Source organism: Ceratotherium simum, chromosome 20 (genome assembly GCF_057802395.1).
Source record: "Ceratotherium simum simum isolate JZ-2026a chromosome 20, ASM5780239v1, whole genome shotgun sequence".
Taxonomy (NCBI): Eukaryota; Metazoa; Chordata; class Mammalia; order Perissodactyla; family Rhinocerotidae; genus Ceratotherium; species Ceratotherium simum.
In genome coordinates this window covers 1,275,146-1,294,500 of record NC_141919.1, presented here as the reverse complement: position 1 = coordinate 1,294,500, position 19,355 = coordinate 1,275,146, and the positions used below count along the sequence as shown (strand labels likewise).

Genomic DNA, 19,355 nt, shown 5'->3' with positions numbered 1-19,355 from the left:
TTTCGATCAGTTTCTACCTTTGTTGGTGTCACCCACTTAGGCAGAAACCTTTACCTGACTAAAAGAATTATTAACCTTTTGTCTTTTGTCTCCTACTCTAGATAAAATCAAGAGTTAGGGGTTGCTAACACATGTTCAGTCTTTTGGAAACAGGAACATCGATCAAGGAGGAAGAAAGTTGAGACATTATTGGGAACTGAGATCACCCACTTGAAGACAGACGTCTGGAGAAACTGCATTCCTAGAATAACTTTGTGCAAGACTGCGCATCCACTCCCCTATATAACTGCTCTGTGATTTTTGTTCTGGGAAGATGGGCTTTGAGGATGCTAGTGCTCCCTCTTCTGTCTTTGCTAGCAAACATGAATAAACCCTTTCTATTCCACCAACTTGGCTCTGGACTTATTGGCTGGTCTTATGGCAAGCAGAATGAGTCCTTTGCTCAGTAATACTTTTAGTATTTTTAAATTATATTGTCAGAAATAGAATAGGCTCAATATTAATAATCTGAATTGTATCAATATGAATATTTCTCTTTTATTATCTTGAATTATATTTTGTCTAATAACTAACATTGCTCCTACTCTTTTCCTTTTTTTTGCATTTTCCCAGTATATGTTTTTCCATTTCTTTATTTTCAATCTTCTGTATTAGACATTAGATGTTTTTCAGCCCCATCTGAGTATCTGTTATTTATCAGTAAATTTAACCAAGTCGCAGTTGTTGAGGTTGCAGATTTGTTACACTGACGCTTGCTATCTTATTTTCGTTTTTCTATTCACTGTTTTCTTTGTTATTTTTCTCTCTTTGCAGTAAGCAGAGTAGGATAGGTCATGCTACAATAACAAATTGGCCCCAAATCTCTGTGGCTTAATACAAGAAAGGTTTGTTCTTCCTCACACAACGTCTTCTGCACGTGACCCAACAGGCCAGGCCACCTCCCTCCATGCAGTGACTCAGGGATCTAGGATTTTCCCCCAGGGCTAGAACTAGGAGGAGGCAAGTGAAGAACCTAGGGTGCAAAATTCAAGGAGGTTTCGCTCTCAGGTTCGTGGTCTCCATGCATGCCTCACCTTAGTCCCACCCTACTTGTTCCATCTTGTGGCTCCACCCTCTCAACACAAGGCCCCCATTGCTTGGCCTCATACTGGGTAATTGAGCACTGAATTTGATTATAGCATAGCAAAGACAAATTTGTGTCTTTTTTAAGAAATAAGTTACAAGAACAAGAATAGCCATTTTTTTCCTCAAATTAAATACAGAAAGACCAGTTCTGTATCTGGATTAGTAAAACATGTACATAAATAAAAAGCTGTCATGAAACTATGAACATTTTATAAGAATACACGCAAAGAAAAGGATACACATCAAACGTGAGAAAGGTTGAGTATGGGAGGATGGGGAACGGGAGTGAAAGAAAAGAAAATGAGAGAGGGACCCCGTATGGCTTGATGATAATAACCCAACCCTCTGTGTCTTTGATTAACAATTCAGAAGGAGAAGGGGGAGGCAGAGAAAGAGAGTGGGGTAAGGAATGGGGAAGGGAGGAAAATGGAAAAACTTAGAGTAGGCCTGCCTGGGTAGACCTGTATTTTGGTTGTAGTGGGTGTATGGTATGCATCTTCTGCCTACCATTTGCTATTTTATAAGTTAATTATACCAATTTTAAGTTTTACAATACCCATGCTACTACTTAATTTTCTTGTCTATAGATGCTTATTTTACAGCTGCTTTTAGCCATTCTAGTTTATTTTTTAGCTAAGATTATCTCTAACCTTATCAATGAATAAGCCATAATTGCACACATTCTGACAAAGAATTTTATGTTTTAATGTTAAATCATTAAAGAAAATTTCATCCCAAACTTAGATACAGGCAAAATGATGATTGCTTGCTTTTTTTTTGTATTAATATCACCCTAGAATGTTTTCTAATAAGCCTACTTAACCTCATCTGACACTTTGGGTCAGGTAACTTTGCTGTCACAGAATCTTTGTTCAACAATCTCAGTCGATGAAGGTGCAGTCAGCTCACGGCCAGCAAGATGAGAGACAGGAGTTGTTAGGACTTTACAGTCTGGAGAGAAGCTAACCCAGAGATGGCATGGTTATTACCCTGTGGAAGGTTAGCCCGTCTGCTGTCTAACTTGGCAATATTGTTTCGCACTCCTTTCCTGACTGACTATACAAATCCCTGTTCCTCAGATGCTCGTCCACCAGCTCCTGCATCTGCCTGCTGTATCCTTCCTTCCTAAGTGGAATAAAACTGTGACAGGTGCTGACATGTACCTTTGCTTGAGAATCATGCTTTTACAACACTGAAGATAAAATTATTTAGCTAAATGAACACAACAGTTACACTATAACCCTGACGTCTACAAGATTTCAGGAGTGAACGTACTACCATGCTGTATTGGAGATGAAGACTATCAGAGAGGAGTTTTAAAATCGGGCTTTATGGTATCTTCAAGAGACACACCTAAAACATAAGGTCACAGAAAGGTTGAAACTAAAAGGAGAAAAAAATACTATATATATAAGGTAAATACCAACCAAAAGAAGAAAGGCACAGCTTAATTAATATCAACCAAAACAGGCATTAAGGCAAATAAGTATTACTGGAAACAAAGACTAGTAAAGTGTTCCATTCATCAGGAAGATATAGCAATTCTAACTCTGGATTGCCTAATAAAACAGCTTTACACGGAAATGCAAGCAGAGTTGAACAATACACCATCAGAATGCGAGATTTTAATTTATCTTTTCAGTAATTGTTGGATGAAGCACACAAACATTTGGCAAGGATACAGACTATTTAAACCACGTAATAATATACTTGATCTAATGGCTGTGTATAAACACTGAACAATTGCAGATTACCTTCTTTTAAAAGTTGGCTCTTTGAAAAACATAAAGCCAACAAATCTGCAGCAAAATTAATCAAGAAAAAGAGACAAGGCACAAATAAATGATAAACAATATTAGGAATGAAAAGGTGGGCATAATTAGACATGTAGTTGAGATTTTAAATATAGAAAAGGATTAAGAGAGGAGAGTGAACACATATAGTTAATTTTGCTGCCTCCTGAAATCCCATTAAAACCATAGGAAGGTGATTTTTTTCTAGGAAAGCATAAATCCACAGAGAAGATGACAAGAGATAAGAGCAGCCCCAAATTTTTGGTTTCTATAAAGTGGATGGGCAGGATCCCAGGTCCTAAACCAGCAATGGGATAAGCTAAGAACTGACAAAGTTTATCCTACCAAAATCTCAGGCACTGCCAGCCCCAGAGCTGGGTGCAGGGAGAAACTAATGAAGGAGGACGAGGTGAGAGCTGTTGGCAAAGCCCTAAGAGCTGTGCGTGTCCCCTCCGCTCCACGAGGTGCAGACAGAGGGGCCCTCTGACCGAGACCGCCCGACGACCTCCACCCAGCGCTCAGAGCGTTCGGGCAGAGTCTTCGTTCTCTAATCCAGCTCTGAAACCTGGACAGGCAAGCAAAGAATGCGTGTGGCAAGCAGCTAACATGAAAGACAGAGAACCAAACAGGGAAAAGAGCAACTTGGAAGGAGAAAACATTCTTTCAAAACAAGAAAATGAAATATTCTCAGAGAGTTAAAAGAAGCTGCTATATCTTTGAAAAGAACAGGTTGCTCTAAAAAGGTGCAAACAAGAGAGCACAAAAGAGCTCTCAGAAATGTAAACAATTTTTAATTTCTTTAAAAAGTTTTCGCTTTTAATTTTTTTAGAAACTTGAAATTTAAAAAGAAAATATCAAAAAATGAAAAATTCAGTGGAAGAGTTGGAGGATAAAAATGATGAAATCCTTTTGCAGAAAGGAAAGAAAAGAGACAAAGAAATAGAAATTATGAGAAAAAAGAGACAGAGGATGATTTCAGGATCTGAATAATAGGAGTTTTGGAAATAATATTATCCAACATCTGAGTAACAGGAGTTCCAAAAAGAAGAGAGTAAGCGGAGGGGATGGATGTAAACACCCCACCTTGCTCCGAAGGGTGACCCGGCTGTGTCCCCAACTGCCTAGCCTCTCGATATTTCTGCTCATTTTCTAAACATGGCTTTTGAGTCTTCCCAGTGGTTTTGGGAACTAGATAATAGCCTTGGAATAAACTCATTTCCTGCTTATGTTTTTAAAACCTAGTAAGAAAATGTTACAGAACTTTCTGCCAAAAAATTTGAAAGTTTAGGTGAAATGGATATATTTCTAGAAAAATATAAATTACCAAAACTGATTCAAGAAAAAAATTAAAAACCCAAATAGTTATATAACTGCTAAAAAATAGTAATGATAATAATAATAAGGTGATGATGATAATGAAATAAATGAGTAGTTTAAATTGTCCCACAAAGGAAACTCTAGCCACAGGTGGCTTTATGGATAAATTCTATCAAACACTCAAAAAAGCCAATCATTCCAAAATTGCACAATCTTTCTCAAAGAAGAAAAAGAGGTAAAATTCCCTTATTCACTTTGTGAGGGAGGTATAACCTTGACATCAAAACTTTGGAGACCAGCCGGCTTCACCTATAACGTGACTATGCATCCACTATGACCTGGCAATTCTGCTCTGGGTCACGTCCTCTCCTCCTGCACAAGCTGTCCAGGGGACAGGGACAATGCGTTCACATCGTCTGCGTTCACAGTTGCACAAGTGAAAACTGCCTAAATATTGGTCAGCAGAGGAAAGGATAAGTCAACTGGGATATAGTTCCACAATGAAATACTACACAGTACTGCAAATGGGTGAACCGTGTTCCAGACAGCAGCGTGGAGGAACTTCAAAAGCATAGTATTGAGCAATAAGAAGTAGATTACAGAAGACACAGGATTAAATTGACATTAAGTTCAAAACAAGCAACGCAAGCAATGTGTTGTTCAGGGTACACGCACATGTACTAGGACTTTGTTTTAAGTAAGGAAATTATTAACACGCTGCGCGTGATAGTGCTTGCATCTTCCGGGGTGAGGGAGAGAAACATTAAGGCCTGGCACATGTGCCTGTAGGGCAGGTCTCAAGGACATGGGTGATGGTCTAGTTCTTAAGCTAGGTGATAACGGACACAGTACTCATTTTATTATTATTTTTTATAACCACACCTATGCATTATAGATATTGTTGTTTGAGACATTTCTTCCCTCTCTCCCTCCCTCCTCTCTCTCACTCGCACACACACGCGCGCGCACACACACACACACACACACAGCTATGGCATGCTACAATGAACCTAGGATATTCAAAGCCTAGATCAGAAATTATAGGGTTGAAGTCAAGCCACACAGAAAACATAAAATAAATTTAAACATAAAAATAATTAAACGCTGCTGTTTCCATTTAAGGCAAGATGAAAGAGAATAAGCTGACAGAGCAGCTGGAGTAATTTCGACTGGGGTAATTTAGACGTTAGGAAGAAGAATTTCCTTGCTGAAATGGCATAAGGCACCATCATATATTGCCAATGAAATGTGTGAGGATATTCAAGAATAGGGCAAGGCAGTTATTTTTCTTAGGTTGGTCTGACACAGAGCTAGCCGAGTGATTTTAGTCCAAGGGCCAACTCTGTGCCATTCCCTGTAGCTGCCAGGAGCAGTCTGGAGAAGAATTCTGACTGTGCTTGTCGGCCACACTGGAGCCGGGAGCAGTGCTGCCTCCACGCCTTCCCAGACGTCGGGGGTGGCACTAGCGCTGCCAGAGGTGGACGAGTGAAAGCAGACATCTTTAGTCATATATTTCGCCTCTAGCATTCTCTGGGCATTAAGAGCCAAGAATACATGTTTACATACATTCAGAGGGACAAAAAGTAAAATTTATAATATTCAAATATATATTAAACATATACTTTATAAAAATATTAAAATTTATAATAATATGGGATAGGTCAAAATTGGTTCAGTCATACAGAGAACAATTTGGCAATGGTATCCAGTATTTAAATGCACGTACCCATTGAGCCAGCAATCTTACTGACAGGGATGTGCACTTGGATGTGCATAAGTGTATGTTCAAGGATGTGCTTTGAAACATTATTTGTAAAAACAAAAACAAAAATCAACCTTGGTGCCCATCCCAAAGAGGCCAATAAAAGAGACATGATACATCCCTGGGATGGAACACCCTGAAACCAGTCAAGAGAGTGCAGGCCATCTGTATGCCTTTGCAGTAGCAAGACCTCTATACTATATTACTAAACAAACAGAGCAACGTTTAGAACAGGGTTTATGGTTGTATAAAGTAGGATCCCATTTGTGCTTAAGTGGGAAAAACTAAACTTACAGGTGTAAATTCTGATGGAGATTGCTGGTGAGCCACCAAAATCTGTGCCCTCTTCTTCCTGGGCACGTGCCTAGATGACACTCCCAGCCCTCCTTGCACTGGGTTTGGCCACAGGACTGAGTTCTGTCCAGTGGAAGATTAGGACACAGACTTGCTCATGGCCCAGCTCCAACCTGGAAGAGGAGAGCAAAGGCCCATGTGACAGATGAGAAACAAGACAGAAGGAACCTGGGCAGAGCCACCCACCAACCAGGAAAGTCTCTGGATTGTCATTGGGCCTCTCTGTTACTACAGCCAATCTTCACCATACTATGGAGATCCACACACACATGAGTATCGATACAGCCATGGTTTTTCTTTACCTTTTCTGGAAGGAATCTCAAGACATTTTTAACACTGGTGACCTTTACAGAGAGGGATAAGGTAAGGGCAGGGGTGGAGAGAGGCCTTTATTTCTCTTATGGTGTCTTTCTGTACTGCTTAAAATTTATAATTTTATGCCTGATTTACTTTTATCTTTAACAGGAATTATCTGGGCAAAGAGATGATGGCCTTTTTGCTCTTTTCTTTTTTATACCTCTTTGTATTAAAAAATATATATATATAATCATGATTAGCCATAAGAGAAATGCAAATTAAAACCACAATGAGATATCACTACACAGCTATCAGAATGACTAAAATAAAAAATACTGGTGGTTAAATTCATGTGCTCTGCTTCGGCAGTCCGGGGTTCATAGGTTTGGATCCCGGGCGCAGACCTAGGCACCACTTACCAAGCCGTGCTGTGGCAGGCATCCCACATATAAAGTAGAGGAAGATGGGCACAAATGTTAGCCCAGGGCCAATCTTTCTCAGCAAAAAGAGGAGGAATGGCAACAGATGTTAGCTCTGGGCTAATCTTCCTCACCAAAAAAAAAAAAATTAGTGACTGAGGTTAGGGGGAGGGGTGTCAAAAAAAAAATAGTGACAACACCAAATGCTGGCGAGGATGTGGAGAAAATGGATCACTCATACACTGCTGGTGGGAATGGTATAGCCACTCTGGAAAACAGCCTGGCAGTTTCTTAAAAGACTAAACATGCAATTATCATACCACCCAGCAAGTGTACTCCTGAGCATTTATCCCAGAAAAATCAGGGCTTATGATGATGCAAATTCTTATACACAAATGTTTACAGCAGCTTTATTTGTATCGCCAGAAACTGGAAACAACCTAGAGGTCCTTCCATAAATGCGTGGTTAGACAGCCTGTGGAACGTCGTACCTTGAAATTCTACTCAGCACTGAGAAGGAACAAACTATTGATACGATGACTGGATGACTCTCTAGGGAATTTTCCTGAGTGAAAAAACCAATCCAAAACGGTCACATAGCGATGACTCCATTGATATAACATTCTTGAAATGACAAAATTATAGAAATGGGGACCAGATCAGTGGTTGCCAGGGGTTAAGGAGGGAGCGGGGGGCAACCCGAGGGATCCTTGTAGTGATGCAACTAGGAACTGTCCTCTCTCGACCAATACCCTAAATGTGATATTGGACGAGAGCTCTGCAAGATGTCACCATGGGAGGAATTGGGTAAAGGGTACACGGGTCTCCGTATTATTTCTTACAACCACACATGAATCTACAATTTTCTCAAAATAAGAAGTTTAATTTTTAAAAAGTTAAAGGAGAGGGCCGGCCCTGTGGCTTGGTGGTTAAGTGCGCGCGCTGCGATGCTGGCGGCCCGGGTTCGGATCCCGGGTGCGCATCGAGGCACCGCTTCTCCGTTCATCCTGAGGCCGAGTCCCACATACAGCAACTAGAAGGATGTGCAGCTACGACATACAACTATCCACTGGGGCTTTGGGGGGAAAAAATAAAATAAATAAAATCTTTAAAAAAAAAAAAGTTAAAGGAGAATAAAATAAGTACATGAAAATTAGATGATAGTACTTTTTAAAAGGGAGCAGGGGATGTGTGTGGAGTGGGTGGGTGCTGTGTGGGGCTTAGCTAGGGCCAGGGTGAGCTGGGAGGCCAGAGGGAATGGCCCTGCTGGGGTCTAGTTGGGCTGTTTTTTGTAGGGGCCAGAGCAGTTGCACACTCTCCCTAGGACCCTGCCTATGACTGGGCAGAGCTGACCAGTAACCTTGAATGCCCAGGGCCCTGGGAGGCAGTAAATTGGATGTCTTGATCTGACCTAAGCCTATTTGGTTGTTCATAATTATTGGGTTTTTCTTGTAGCCTCCAGTAATTAGAGGCAGATTTGGGCTACATATCTCCTCTCCCACAACCCAGCCAGCAGATGCATTTTGCAAAATGCAAGCAAGCCTCAGACCAAATCCCACCACACAGAAACATTTGTTGGTAAGAGGGCATCAGGACAGTCATGAACCCGTTCCTGCAGCTCAGTGGAGTCTCAGCTCTCCGTCCTTAGGCACTCTGTGAGGGCTTGCATGAAGGCTCTTCTCAGGTAGATATGACACTGTCCTGAGGGCAGGAGGCAGTTAATCTTCAAGCTGGGTCAGGTGACAGAACCCTCCACTAAGTGGCAGGACACAGAACCAAATCAGTGCCAGGCCAAGAATACTACCTGCTGCCTCGTGGGGATTATTACAGCTTCGTTCACACAAGGTGGGAGAGCCTGGCAGGATTTCCAGCCAATTCACAGGTCTTGAACTGCACTTCCTCAGGAAAATTATTCATAACATCCCTCAGGCTAAGGGGCAAACCCTCTAATGAAGTCAAGTTAGCTGGGGCATAGATGTTGATGAACTCTGATTCAGCATCTTTCAAAATTAACTAAAACCTAGATTTAGCCAGCGTCCTGGCAAAATCAAATAGCACACCAAACTGAGTACCTTGAAGAGAGTTTCAGAAAAGGAAGATTTACAAAGTGTGGGTAGAGTGTAGAGAAACCACGATACCCTGGGGCTGGTAAGAGCAAAGCTGTTGTCACGGGGCCTGAATGGGTTGGGGAATGCAGTTACCAGAAATGGAGGGAGCAGCTGTGTGGAGGGCCCCGACAGCTGCAACCTTCAGCAGACACAGCCAGCCCTCCGTGACCCACATGGGGACATCAAGACCATAACCCAACCTCACTCTCCCTCTTACCTGTTGCCAGGTAACACTGGCCAAACCCAGCTGAAACTAGAGGCCAGACAAGCCCTTTAGGGCAGGGCAGCCTCCCAGGGCACAGAGCAGGGCAAAGCAGGGCAGAGAGGGGGTCCGGAGGGCCATTTGGCAAGTTATTCGGTTTTCCTGGGTTTCTCCCATGTACACATGTTACTAAATTTGTTTGATTTTTCTCCTGTTATTCCGTCTCATGTCAATTTAATTCTTAGACAGGCCAGAAGAACCTAGAGGATAGAGGAATAGTTCCTCCTCCCCTACAATGTTGAACAACTTGGTTAATTTACCAAAAATCATTGAATTGTACATGTACATGAATTATATCTCAAGAAGCTATTTAAAATAAAAAACTAACTAATTCACATGCATATCATATTATGTATGCTGATGTATGCTGATGTATCTTAGTAAACTATTCACTCTAGCAGGTGATCTTCAGCCATAAAGTATTATTACAAGTCCCACCCCTGGCCTGGAATCTGTACAATGAGGTTTCACTTTATAAAAAGATGACCAATCAATATCCAGACATATAAAAAGAGATCATAAGGGGAGACACTCTGCATCTGTTGTAAACAGTGGATTTCCTAGTGTATTTAAACATGACACACAAAGAAAGTTATTCACTGACGGTTTGGCTGGAATACAGCTCTGATTTAAAAGGAAAACAAGCCACAGACAATCTCTCAAAGACTTTCATGTTGATCTTGACTGACCCTGGGGAAAGGTGGGTCCTGGCAGGCTGAGCGGAGGAGGGGAATGTGGGAAGCAGGTTCACTAAAAGAAACGCATCTTTAGCTGTGCCCACCTCACGCTTTCCTCTGAGAAATGACCACCACAGAAAAACGGAACCCAGGAGAGTGACCCCAGCTGGGCACTGTGGACTGTGGTCAGTGATGACATGTCAGTGCAGGCTCATCATCCTGACAGATGCACTGGGGGGGATATTGACAGTGGAGGAGGCTGTGCCTGTGGGGAGGGCAGGATGCATATGGGAAATCTCTGTACCTTCTGCTCAATTTTGTGCTCAACCTAAAACTGTTCTGAAAAATAAAGTCTGTTTAAAAATAAATAGAAAGATAAAAAATAAAAATCCAAGGACTGGCCCATCTCAAGGCTGATCCTGCCAGTGATACCCTGGAGTCTTCTCTCTCTTTCTCCACGTGGAAATTTCCCCACCCCGACCTCCAGCCCTCATCTTGAGTCTTGGAACCATCAAAAGGAGAGCTAAAGAGGGGCCCGCCCAGTGGCATAGCGGTTAAGTGCACGCGTTCCACTGCTGGCGGCCCAGGTTCCATCCTGGGCATGCACCGACACACTGCTTGTCAGGCCATGCTGTGGCAGCATCCCATATAAAGTGGAGGAAGATGGGCACGGATGTTAGCCCAAGGGCCAGTCTTCCTCAGCAAAAAGAGGAGGATTGGCATGGATGTTAGCTCAGGGCTGATCTTCCTCAAAAAAAAAAAAAAAAAAGACAGCTAAAGAATTAAGCACCTTTGTCTCACAATTCACTTCATCAGCCTCCTAAAGGGGAGATTGTCCATTAAATGGAAAACAATTTGCATTTTCAGCACAGAGGATGCTCTCTGCCTGGTGGGCTTGCAGCCTCTCCCTAATTGTGCCATTTCTCTCAAGAGCCATAGACATTTTAAAGATTCCATGTGAAGTGGTCTGGGCCAGGAAGAGGACGTGGAGAACGCTTGGTTGTCTGGGCCGGCATTGTTCCCTCTGTCCACTTGAGAAGGGTTCAATCTTATTTCCAGAATGTCCAGGCTGACAAGATCCATACATGGGCTTTCCTGCCCCTCTTTTCAGGGAGTTAAGCCACAGAAACACGCCCTTTCCTAGAATTCACTGCCGGCACCATCCTCAAGAAGAACGGCTGCAGCTGTGATGAATGGGCCTGCCCCTTCTACTGGGTGTTAGGGCCTGGGTCAAGGAAAGTGCTTGTGGCCGCTAATCCATAACAGGTGGTGGGAAGGCAAGGAAAACAGGGCTTCCTCTGTGTGGCAGTGAATAACAGAAAGGGCTTGAGTTCAGGTGTCAAAGGAGTGGAAATTGTGTGAAAGACAGGGTGGAGCAGTGGCTTCAGAGGTGCAGAAGGGCCGGCCCACTCTTGTCCTTCCTCCTCCAGCCCATCCCTCCCCACAATTTTTTCCCACCTTCTTCCAGTGATGCTTGAAATCCTTTAATGAAAGGTGAAGGCTCTCTTGCCACTCTAAATATAAATACAGATTAGGTTAAAATGCAATGTAGAATAGGCTTCCAGAAAGATGGAGTGAAAGTACTTTTCCCTATTCCTATCATGAAATGCAACTAAAATGCACAGCCTGGACGTAATACATAAAATATACGTAAGAAGACTCCAAAAAGTAGTGAGAGGAAGATCAGCTAGGGGCCTCAAGACCCAAGGAACAGAACAAGGGTGAGTTTCCTGGGTTTTCTCTTTGCCTCATAGATCCCAGACTCATTGCCGGAGAAGCTGGCAATTCAGAAAGACCAATAGGTGCAGACCAGCAAAAGTCTGCTCTCTCTAACCAAAGGACCAGAAAAGGGGCAACCTAGCAAGGAGGAAAACTTTGGACGGTAACTGCTTTACTCCAGGCTAAAAAAAATCTATGGTCCACTCCACCCCTGCCCACAAAGGCTGATTGGAGAGCTGAGGTTTCCACCCTGGTGAGGCTGCTGTCACAGGGCCCCAAGCCTTGCCAGGCTGGCATCAGAGGAGGCCAAGCAGGGTGCTGGGACTTTCATCCCTGCCACCACCCCCACGTTAGCAGAGACTTGAACTTTCACATCCGCCTGGCAGTACCAAGGCACCCCCACCCCTCCCCCACCTCCCACCTCCTGGGATGATAACAGAGGAGGCCTAAGGGACAGTCAGGACTTTCGCCATCATCCCAGCAGTAGTGAGGCCCCTTCTTCCAAGTACCATTGGAGGCCTTGTGGGGAGCAGTAAGGAGGCACCCCTGTCCCTCCTATCCAGAGGGGTCTAGTGGAGATCCAGAACGCCCCCTCTCCTACCCAGCAGTAACAAGTAGGCAGCACCCCCCAAGGAAGGCCAAGTAGAAAACCTAGGCTTTTCCCTCACCTGGTAGGAACAAGTTGGCACCCTCCTCCTCCCCCTACTGATGCAAAACAGACCTAAAACAAAGATTTAAATAAGATCCACAGTCCCATAACATAAAACCAAAAATGTCAAGATTCAATCAAAAATCACTCATCACACCAAGAACCAGGAAGAACTCAATTTGAGTAAGATTAACACAATCAACAGATGCCAACACTAAGATGACATAGATGTTAGAATTATCTGACTAGGATTTTAAAGCAACCATTATAAAAATGCTTCAATGAGCAATTACAAACACCAATAAAACAAATGGAAAAAAAGAAAGTTTCAGCAAATAAATAAAAGATATAAAGAACCAAATGGAATTTTTCCATTTGAAAAATGGAAAATACAATAACCAAAATTAAAAACTCAATGGATGGGCTCAACAGCAGAATGGAGGGGACCAAGGAAAGAATCAGTGAACTTAAAGATAAAACAATAGAAATTACTCGATCTAAACAACAGAGAAAAAAATACATGGAAAAAAATGAGCACCATCTCAGAGACCCATTGGACTATAAGAAAGATCTAACATCTGTGTCATTGGAATCCCAGAAGAAGAGAAGAGAGCTGGGCAGTAAAAGCATTCAAAGAAATAATGAACTAAAAATTTCCAAATTTGTGAAAAGACATAAGCCTACAGATTCAAGAAGCTGAGTGAAACTTGAACAAGATAAACCCAAAGAAATCCACAGCAAATCCACACCACATCATAAATAAACTTCTGAAAACTAAAGACAAAGAAAAAAATCTTGAAAGCAGTGAGAGAGACAACAACTTACCTATCGGGAAAAATGACTGAATGACATCAGACTCATCAGGAACCATGGAGGCCAGAAGGACATGGCGCAATATGTTTCAAGTGCTGAAAGAAAAGAACTGTCAACTGTAAATCTATCCCGCAGGAAAGAAGGGGAAGTCAAGACATTCTCTGATGAAGGAAAACAAAGAGAATTTGTCACCAGCAGACCTACCCTAAAAGAATAGCTAAAGGAAATCCTCTAAACAGAAAGAAAATAACAAAAGAAAGAATCTTGGAACATCAGGGAGGAAGAAAGAACACTGGAAAGAGTATAAATATGGGTAAGTACAGTACATTTTCCTACTGAAAAAAAAAGCTACATATGGGAAAGTAAACACAATTTAAACATCCTATAATAATAGTGGCTAACCTTGGGGAGCTTACTCTCTGCAAAGCATTTTGCCTGCCTCATCCCATTAACCTTTACAAAAGCCCGGGTGGGGTTACCGTCACCTCCAGTTCATTGATGTGGGAACTCTGCAGTGAGCACACGAACCTCTGATCAATCCTCAACCTCGAGCTCTTAACCATTCCAGTCCACAGCATCCCAAACTCCGAAGTGCTCTCCTTGGAGCAGCGGTTAGCAGGGAGACAAGAACGGGCCCTCCGGAAGGCGGAAAAGCCTGCATGAAGAAGAGGTAGGGAGCCTAGAATATTGTTTAACACAGCCTTAGAAAAGAACAAAAGGAAATGAGGAAAAAGATTCTACAAGGAGAAGAACAAAACAGGAATTAGTCTAGAACAGAAACAGAATTTAGAACTTGAAGGCTCTTGGGAGGTATCTTTTTGCTGGTAAAGACCCAAAAGCCCAGAAAGGACATGTGACTCGTCCATAATCTCCAGACAGTGAGTCTTAGAGCGAGGAGTGGACCCACAGCTCCTGACCCCCAGGCCATTGCTTTTGAAAACAGTAAAGAAACAAACGGCTAAGGAGAGTTTCCACATGGGTCTCCTCTAAGTAAAAAGTGTCTAAGTCTTAAGATATCAAGGGGACCTCAAGTAGGTCAGGTCAGCATGAATTTGAGGAAAGAATCTGGAAAATCATAAAGAAACAACCTGAATTTCTCGGCAATCCAGAGAACTGAGAGGTAAGGCCATGGATCTTTTGGATGAGGGTTTGGGCCCTTTCCTGAAACCTGCTCTGAGGTAGGAAATAGTTACATAAAAGGTGATATGGTTTTAATGCAAATAGCTAGAGAAGCTTTTCTTCTGATTTGGGGGTATGGAAGACACAAGGCTTTGGACAGTGGTTGCTGAGTGGTTTCCCCACCCTCCCCACTCAACTGTGACCACAGATCTAGTGAGTGCTGGGCACTGCTGACCATCAGAAAGCTGCTATACACAAATGAGGTTAAGAGCAAAGAAGAGCTCTTTAGCTCAAGAACACAGAGTTGAAGCAGAATGTCAGCACCAAAGAAATTTTCACCAGAGGATAGAGGATGGGGGCAGACCCGAAAGACCAGCACTGGGAGCTTTTTAACTGATGTGGTTTAGGTTTGCTAACATCCCAAAAGTTTATTCCAAGTGCCTCCAATACGCATTGCACTGTCCACTTCACAGGATGGCTTGGTGTCTATCAGGATGCAGGCCTTCAGAGACAAGAGAACACACGGGTACCATGCTGCTGTTGAGTGTAGTTTTCGTAATGCAAGTGCTTTTCATTATATTTTTAAGGTGTTATTGATTTTTTTCACAGCCATCCTCATAATTTCTAGGATTCTTTTTATTTCTGCTATTGTATTGGTTTTAGAGGTCAGTGTAATAGGTATGAGGAAGAAACAAAATATATAGGAATTTAAGGAAACAATACTTCACTAATGAAAATGTGAAATATGTGATAATAATAATAGTATACAAAACTATATATACTAGAAATGCATTATTTAAAAAGTGTAACTTCCCGTCTGTCTGTCTGTCTGTCTGTCTATCTATCTACGTATCTGTAGAGAAACAGGAAGCCTGGAAGGAAATAGTCAAAGACCCCAGTTATATTCCAATGACTCTCGGCCCTTTCAGATCTTCTCTTTATACACTATTTTGTAATGCCATTAATCTTCTCGAAATGAAAGTCATAGATAATATGCCCTGCCTACACAAATAATTTTTTAAAAATCAATACATGCTCTAGCTATAATGTAAAAGATCAACAAAAGGAAAGTAGTTTATAATTTTGTTTTAATTGTGTTTAAGTATATAAACGCTTGTGGAACAATCACACTAGAGAATACAGATGTCGCCATCAATTCCTGAAAGAACTCCTAAGGGAAGATACTGCAACTGATGTCATTGTATTTTTTTAAAAACGTGTCCAGAGGATGACATTATGATTTTTAAATTTCCTTTTTTATAGAAAATATTTTCCTTCATAAATGAATGTGTATTGCTTTTATAATCAGAAAATTAGTGTTTGGGGTGTCATGTGACTCTGATGCGTTCAATACAAGAGGAGGAGAGAGTCTTCAAGAACACATCTTACCTCAAATGAATAAGCTTTCCCAATCCCGGCTCCTGCTCCAGTGATCACTGCAAAAGGCAGAAATGGCTTTAAAGGAGAGAATTAATCTTTAGAGTCCCCTTTCTCATTGGCTACATTTTTTCACAGGCCTGCTCTCTAGACACTTAATATTCCAGAGCAGCGCCCTTCTGCACTCCGGCCCCACTCCATTAGACGGTGAAGTCTCCAGCCCTTGACTCCCCTCGCTAAACATTCGAAATGAAGTTTTTTGGGGGTGTGGGGGAGGTTGGTGAGGCCGTGGAAAGCACGCTCCAAAATGAAATAAAGAACCTCAGCCAGAGAACATTTCATTCAGACCCCGTAAGGATGTAGACATTTCTCAGCCTTCATTCATGAAGGGCAAGCAGTGTACCCTATTATCTCTCCACCCACACAGCCGTTGTCACTGCAAGGACATTTCAAGGTTCCTCCTGAAAGTCCAGTTCTCCTGGCTTCTCATCCGCACCCCCACAGGAAGCAGCCGTCAAAACCAGAGAAGACAGGGAACTTAACAAAGAGGAAAACACAGAATGCAGGGGCCTGAAGAATTTGTACTCAGTAGATCTACTGATTAATATATAACACTCATATAGGCCTTCTAGTCCTTTCACATCCAACATTATATATATACTTATTTAATGACTGACCTCTAGGATAAACCTCATTCATATAAACGTCACAATTTCAAAATGCACTACAATTCAATATATACATGTCTGCAATTTACCTTTGCACCAACAACTGTACGCTTTCCAAAAGTGTGAACAAGAGTTATGTACACATTTAGCTCACTTGAGAGAGAGAGAGAGCAAGCCGAGCTGTACAAGCTCCAAGCAGCACACTGGGAAGAGCACCCTCATTTTAATCCTTATGATTTTGTCTGTTTATTTGGGTAACTCTAAGTGAATCCGTGCATATTCCCCGTTCCTCTTGGTAGAGGTACTATGCTCAGGGTCATCTTCCGCCTCCCCTTCCCTCCCTTACAGGGATCTTCAAAGTCACCCAACACGGGCCTGTGCTATCTAGTTAAGACAACAACATCAGTAAAGGCTGGTGTCTGTCTGCCACGCAGTGTTCCAATGTTTCTGATGCATCACCTCATTTAATGCTCAAAACAAGCCTGTGAGGTAGGGGCCATCATTTTCTTTAGTTTATAGATGAGGAAGCCAAGGGAGAGAAAGTCCTTAATTCGATCAAGGTCATACTGCTAAAAGTCAACAGGATTGTCGACAAGATGTGAACCCAGGCTGTCGACTTTGGAGCCACGAGTCTATAAAGATATACCAGTGACATAATTAGGAAATCAACCACAGAGCTGTGGGGAGTTTAAAATTTTAGTCTCTAGTAACTGGATTTTCTTCTTGCCCCACTGCCCACCTTGAAATGTATTACCTACCTGAGATCTGACTATGCCCAAAGACATTTTACTCTTGCTGGTGATACTGAGTCTATTCAATATTGACTCAAAAGACAGCTTAAGGTTATGTTTTTTAATTTGAGTCAGCTAGTGCTCTGGTATCTGGCCCCCTGTGAACTTCTCTTGGAATGTGTGTCCTTAGAAGGACTTTCCCTTCTCTGAGGGGCACCACATAATATTTGGGATGTCATATGCTAAAAAATTTATCCCTTGTTTATTTGAAATTCAAATTTAACTGAATATCTTATATTTTATCTGGCAGCCCTATAAGATTGTTTACAATCTCTCCTATTTAACCTGGCATAGTATTTCTAAAGCTGCTTAAATTCTTTTTTTTTTTTTTTTTAAAGTCATTGGATTTCTTGGTGCCTAACCTGGAAATGTAACCTTAGGACTTCATTCAAGGAGATGCTGAAACCATAGCCTTATGCCCTTCACCTTAAACCCGGTCATGGGGCTGAAATTCCACGTGGTGGTTCCAGGAGATAAATTCCATTGAGAGGCAGCAATTAACCTACTGTCCTTGGGACAGAAACCAGACCAGCTTCCATATCTAACCATCTTGAAAATGCATCTCCAGAGAGATCTTTTGCCTTGATTTTGTAATACCCTCACTTCATGAAAGGGCTTGAAGAATTTTTTTTTAATAAAGTGAATTAAAATTATTTGTATTTCAGAATTTTGAAACACCCTTTGACAAAATGGAAGCACTCTAGGCTTTTGAAAATCTGGAGAAGAGGATGTAGAAATTGCTGTAGCATTTGTTATTTCTATCATCAGGAACTACAAAAGAAGAAAACCCAGCCAGTGAGGATGAGAGGGGAAAGCACATAGGCAAGAACTGAGCAGCATTCTGCCTGAGTCCCTCTCCTCAGGTCCCCATCTTGTTGTTTAGACAATTCTAATGTCACTCATGCTTTCTAGCCCCTAGATTAAAATCACCCACGGGAATCACATCTTCGTGCTCAAAGGGAAAAGATGCAATATATCTTTTGAGACATAAATAATAACAGGCAGAAGCAACAAAAAACAAGAGATGGAAATCTTTCTTTACCTGCCCACTGTCCCATTGATTTCAAGAAAGATCTTGGCAAAACTTTCCAGAAGCGCAGGAAAATACATTTGGAGAATCTCACACACTTCACCAGGTAGACAAGGCACACCAGCAGCCCTACAAAAATGAAGAACTGTTCCAGAACCTCCCCCATGATGGCACCACGGCAGATGCTGTTTCAGACCTCGCCTGGGCCCTCCACAGGCCTCCCAGGGCGTGGTTGCTCTGGGGGTGTGTCAGTCACCTTCTGGAGTCGTCGGGTGATTCCACTCTATCAAGGCATTTAGATTAAAGTAACTTCTTTACACAACACGCTGATTCACAGGCTTTGAACCAAGTATTCTTTCTAATATCTTTATCACACTGCTGGGCTTTTGTGCCTCCAGGGGAGCTGGTGAAGAAGTAAAAGGTGGACGTGAAGAGAGAGAAAGCCTAGAGAGAAAGCCTGGACAAAGAAAAAATGGCAGCCCAGAGTTCTCTCCCTGAATTTGGAAGCTAAAAAGGATGCAAAATCCTGTAAGTCATTCATTTATTTATTCAACAAATATTTATTGACTGCCTACCAGGGGACATGGCTGTCCCAGGCACTGGGAATATATAATAGTAAACAAGTAAATTTCTGCATCCTCTTCTCCAGAGTTTCAAAAGCCCAAGGTGCTCCCATGTCGTTAAAGGTGTCTCAAAATTCTGAAATCTAAATAGTAACCAAGGTCACTGCAGGGGGAGCTGAGAGTCTAGTAGCAGAGAGACAACACGCAAATAAATAAGGTAATGTCAGCCATCGGTGCCGCGAAAAAGGGCCCTAGCAGCCTGTTAGAGCGACCAGTGCGCGAACACTTTAGAGAGGGTGTTCAGGAAGGAATTCTGTGAAGAGGCAGCATTGTGAGCTCAAATTTGAATGAAAAGAGGAGCCAACCCTGCAAAGATGAGGTTCCCCCTCCAGGCGGAGGGAAGAGCTAGTTCAAATGCCCTGAACTGAGAAAGATTCACGTGTTTGAGGAATATATAGTGCTACACAGTAGAGGGACTGGTCTGTAGAGCACAAGGAAAGGAACGAAGGAAG

The 19,355-nt window shown here is 42.2% G+C and overlaps 1 protein-coding gene across 1 annotated transcript in view; it reads right to left on the bottom strand.

The window, feature by feature from the left end:
• The window catches only part of HSD17B3 (hydroxysteroid 17-beta dehydrogenase 3), a 42,548-nt gene extending 24,102 nt beyond the window's left edge, over positions 1-18,446 (bottom strand). Inside the window, exons 1-2 of the mRNA XM_004440830.3 lie at positions 18,293-18,446; positions 15,804-15,850 (exon numbers count right to left, since the gene is read on the bottom strand). Of these exons, the coding sequence (XP_004440887.1) occupies positions 15,804-15,850; positions 18,293-18,446 (201 nt within the window). The remainder of the gene's footprint in view (positions 1-15,803; positions 15,851-18,292) is intronic.
• Positions 18,447-19,355: the final 909 nt, after the last annotated feature.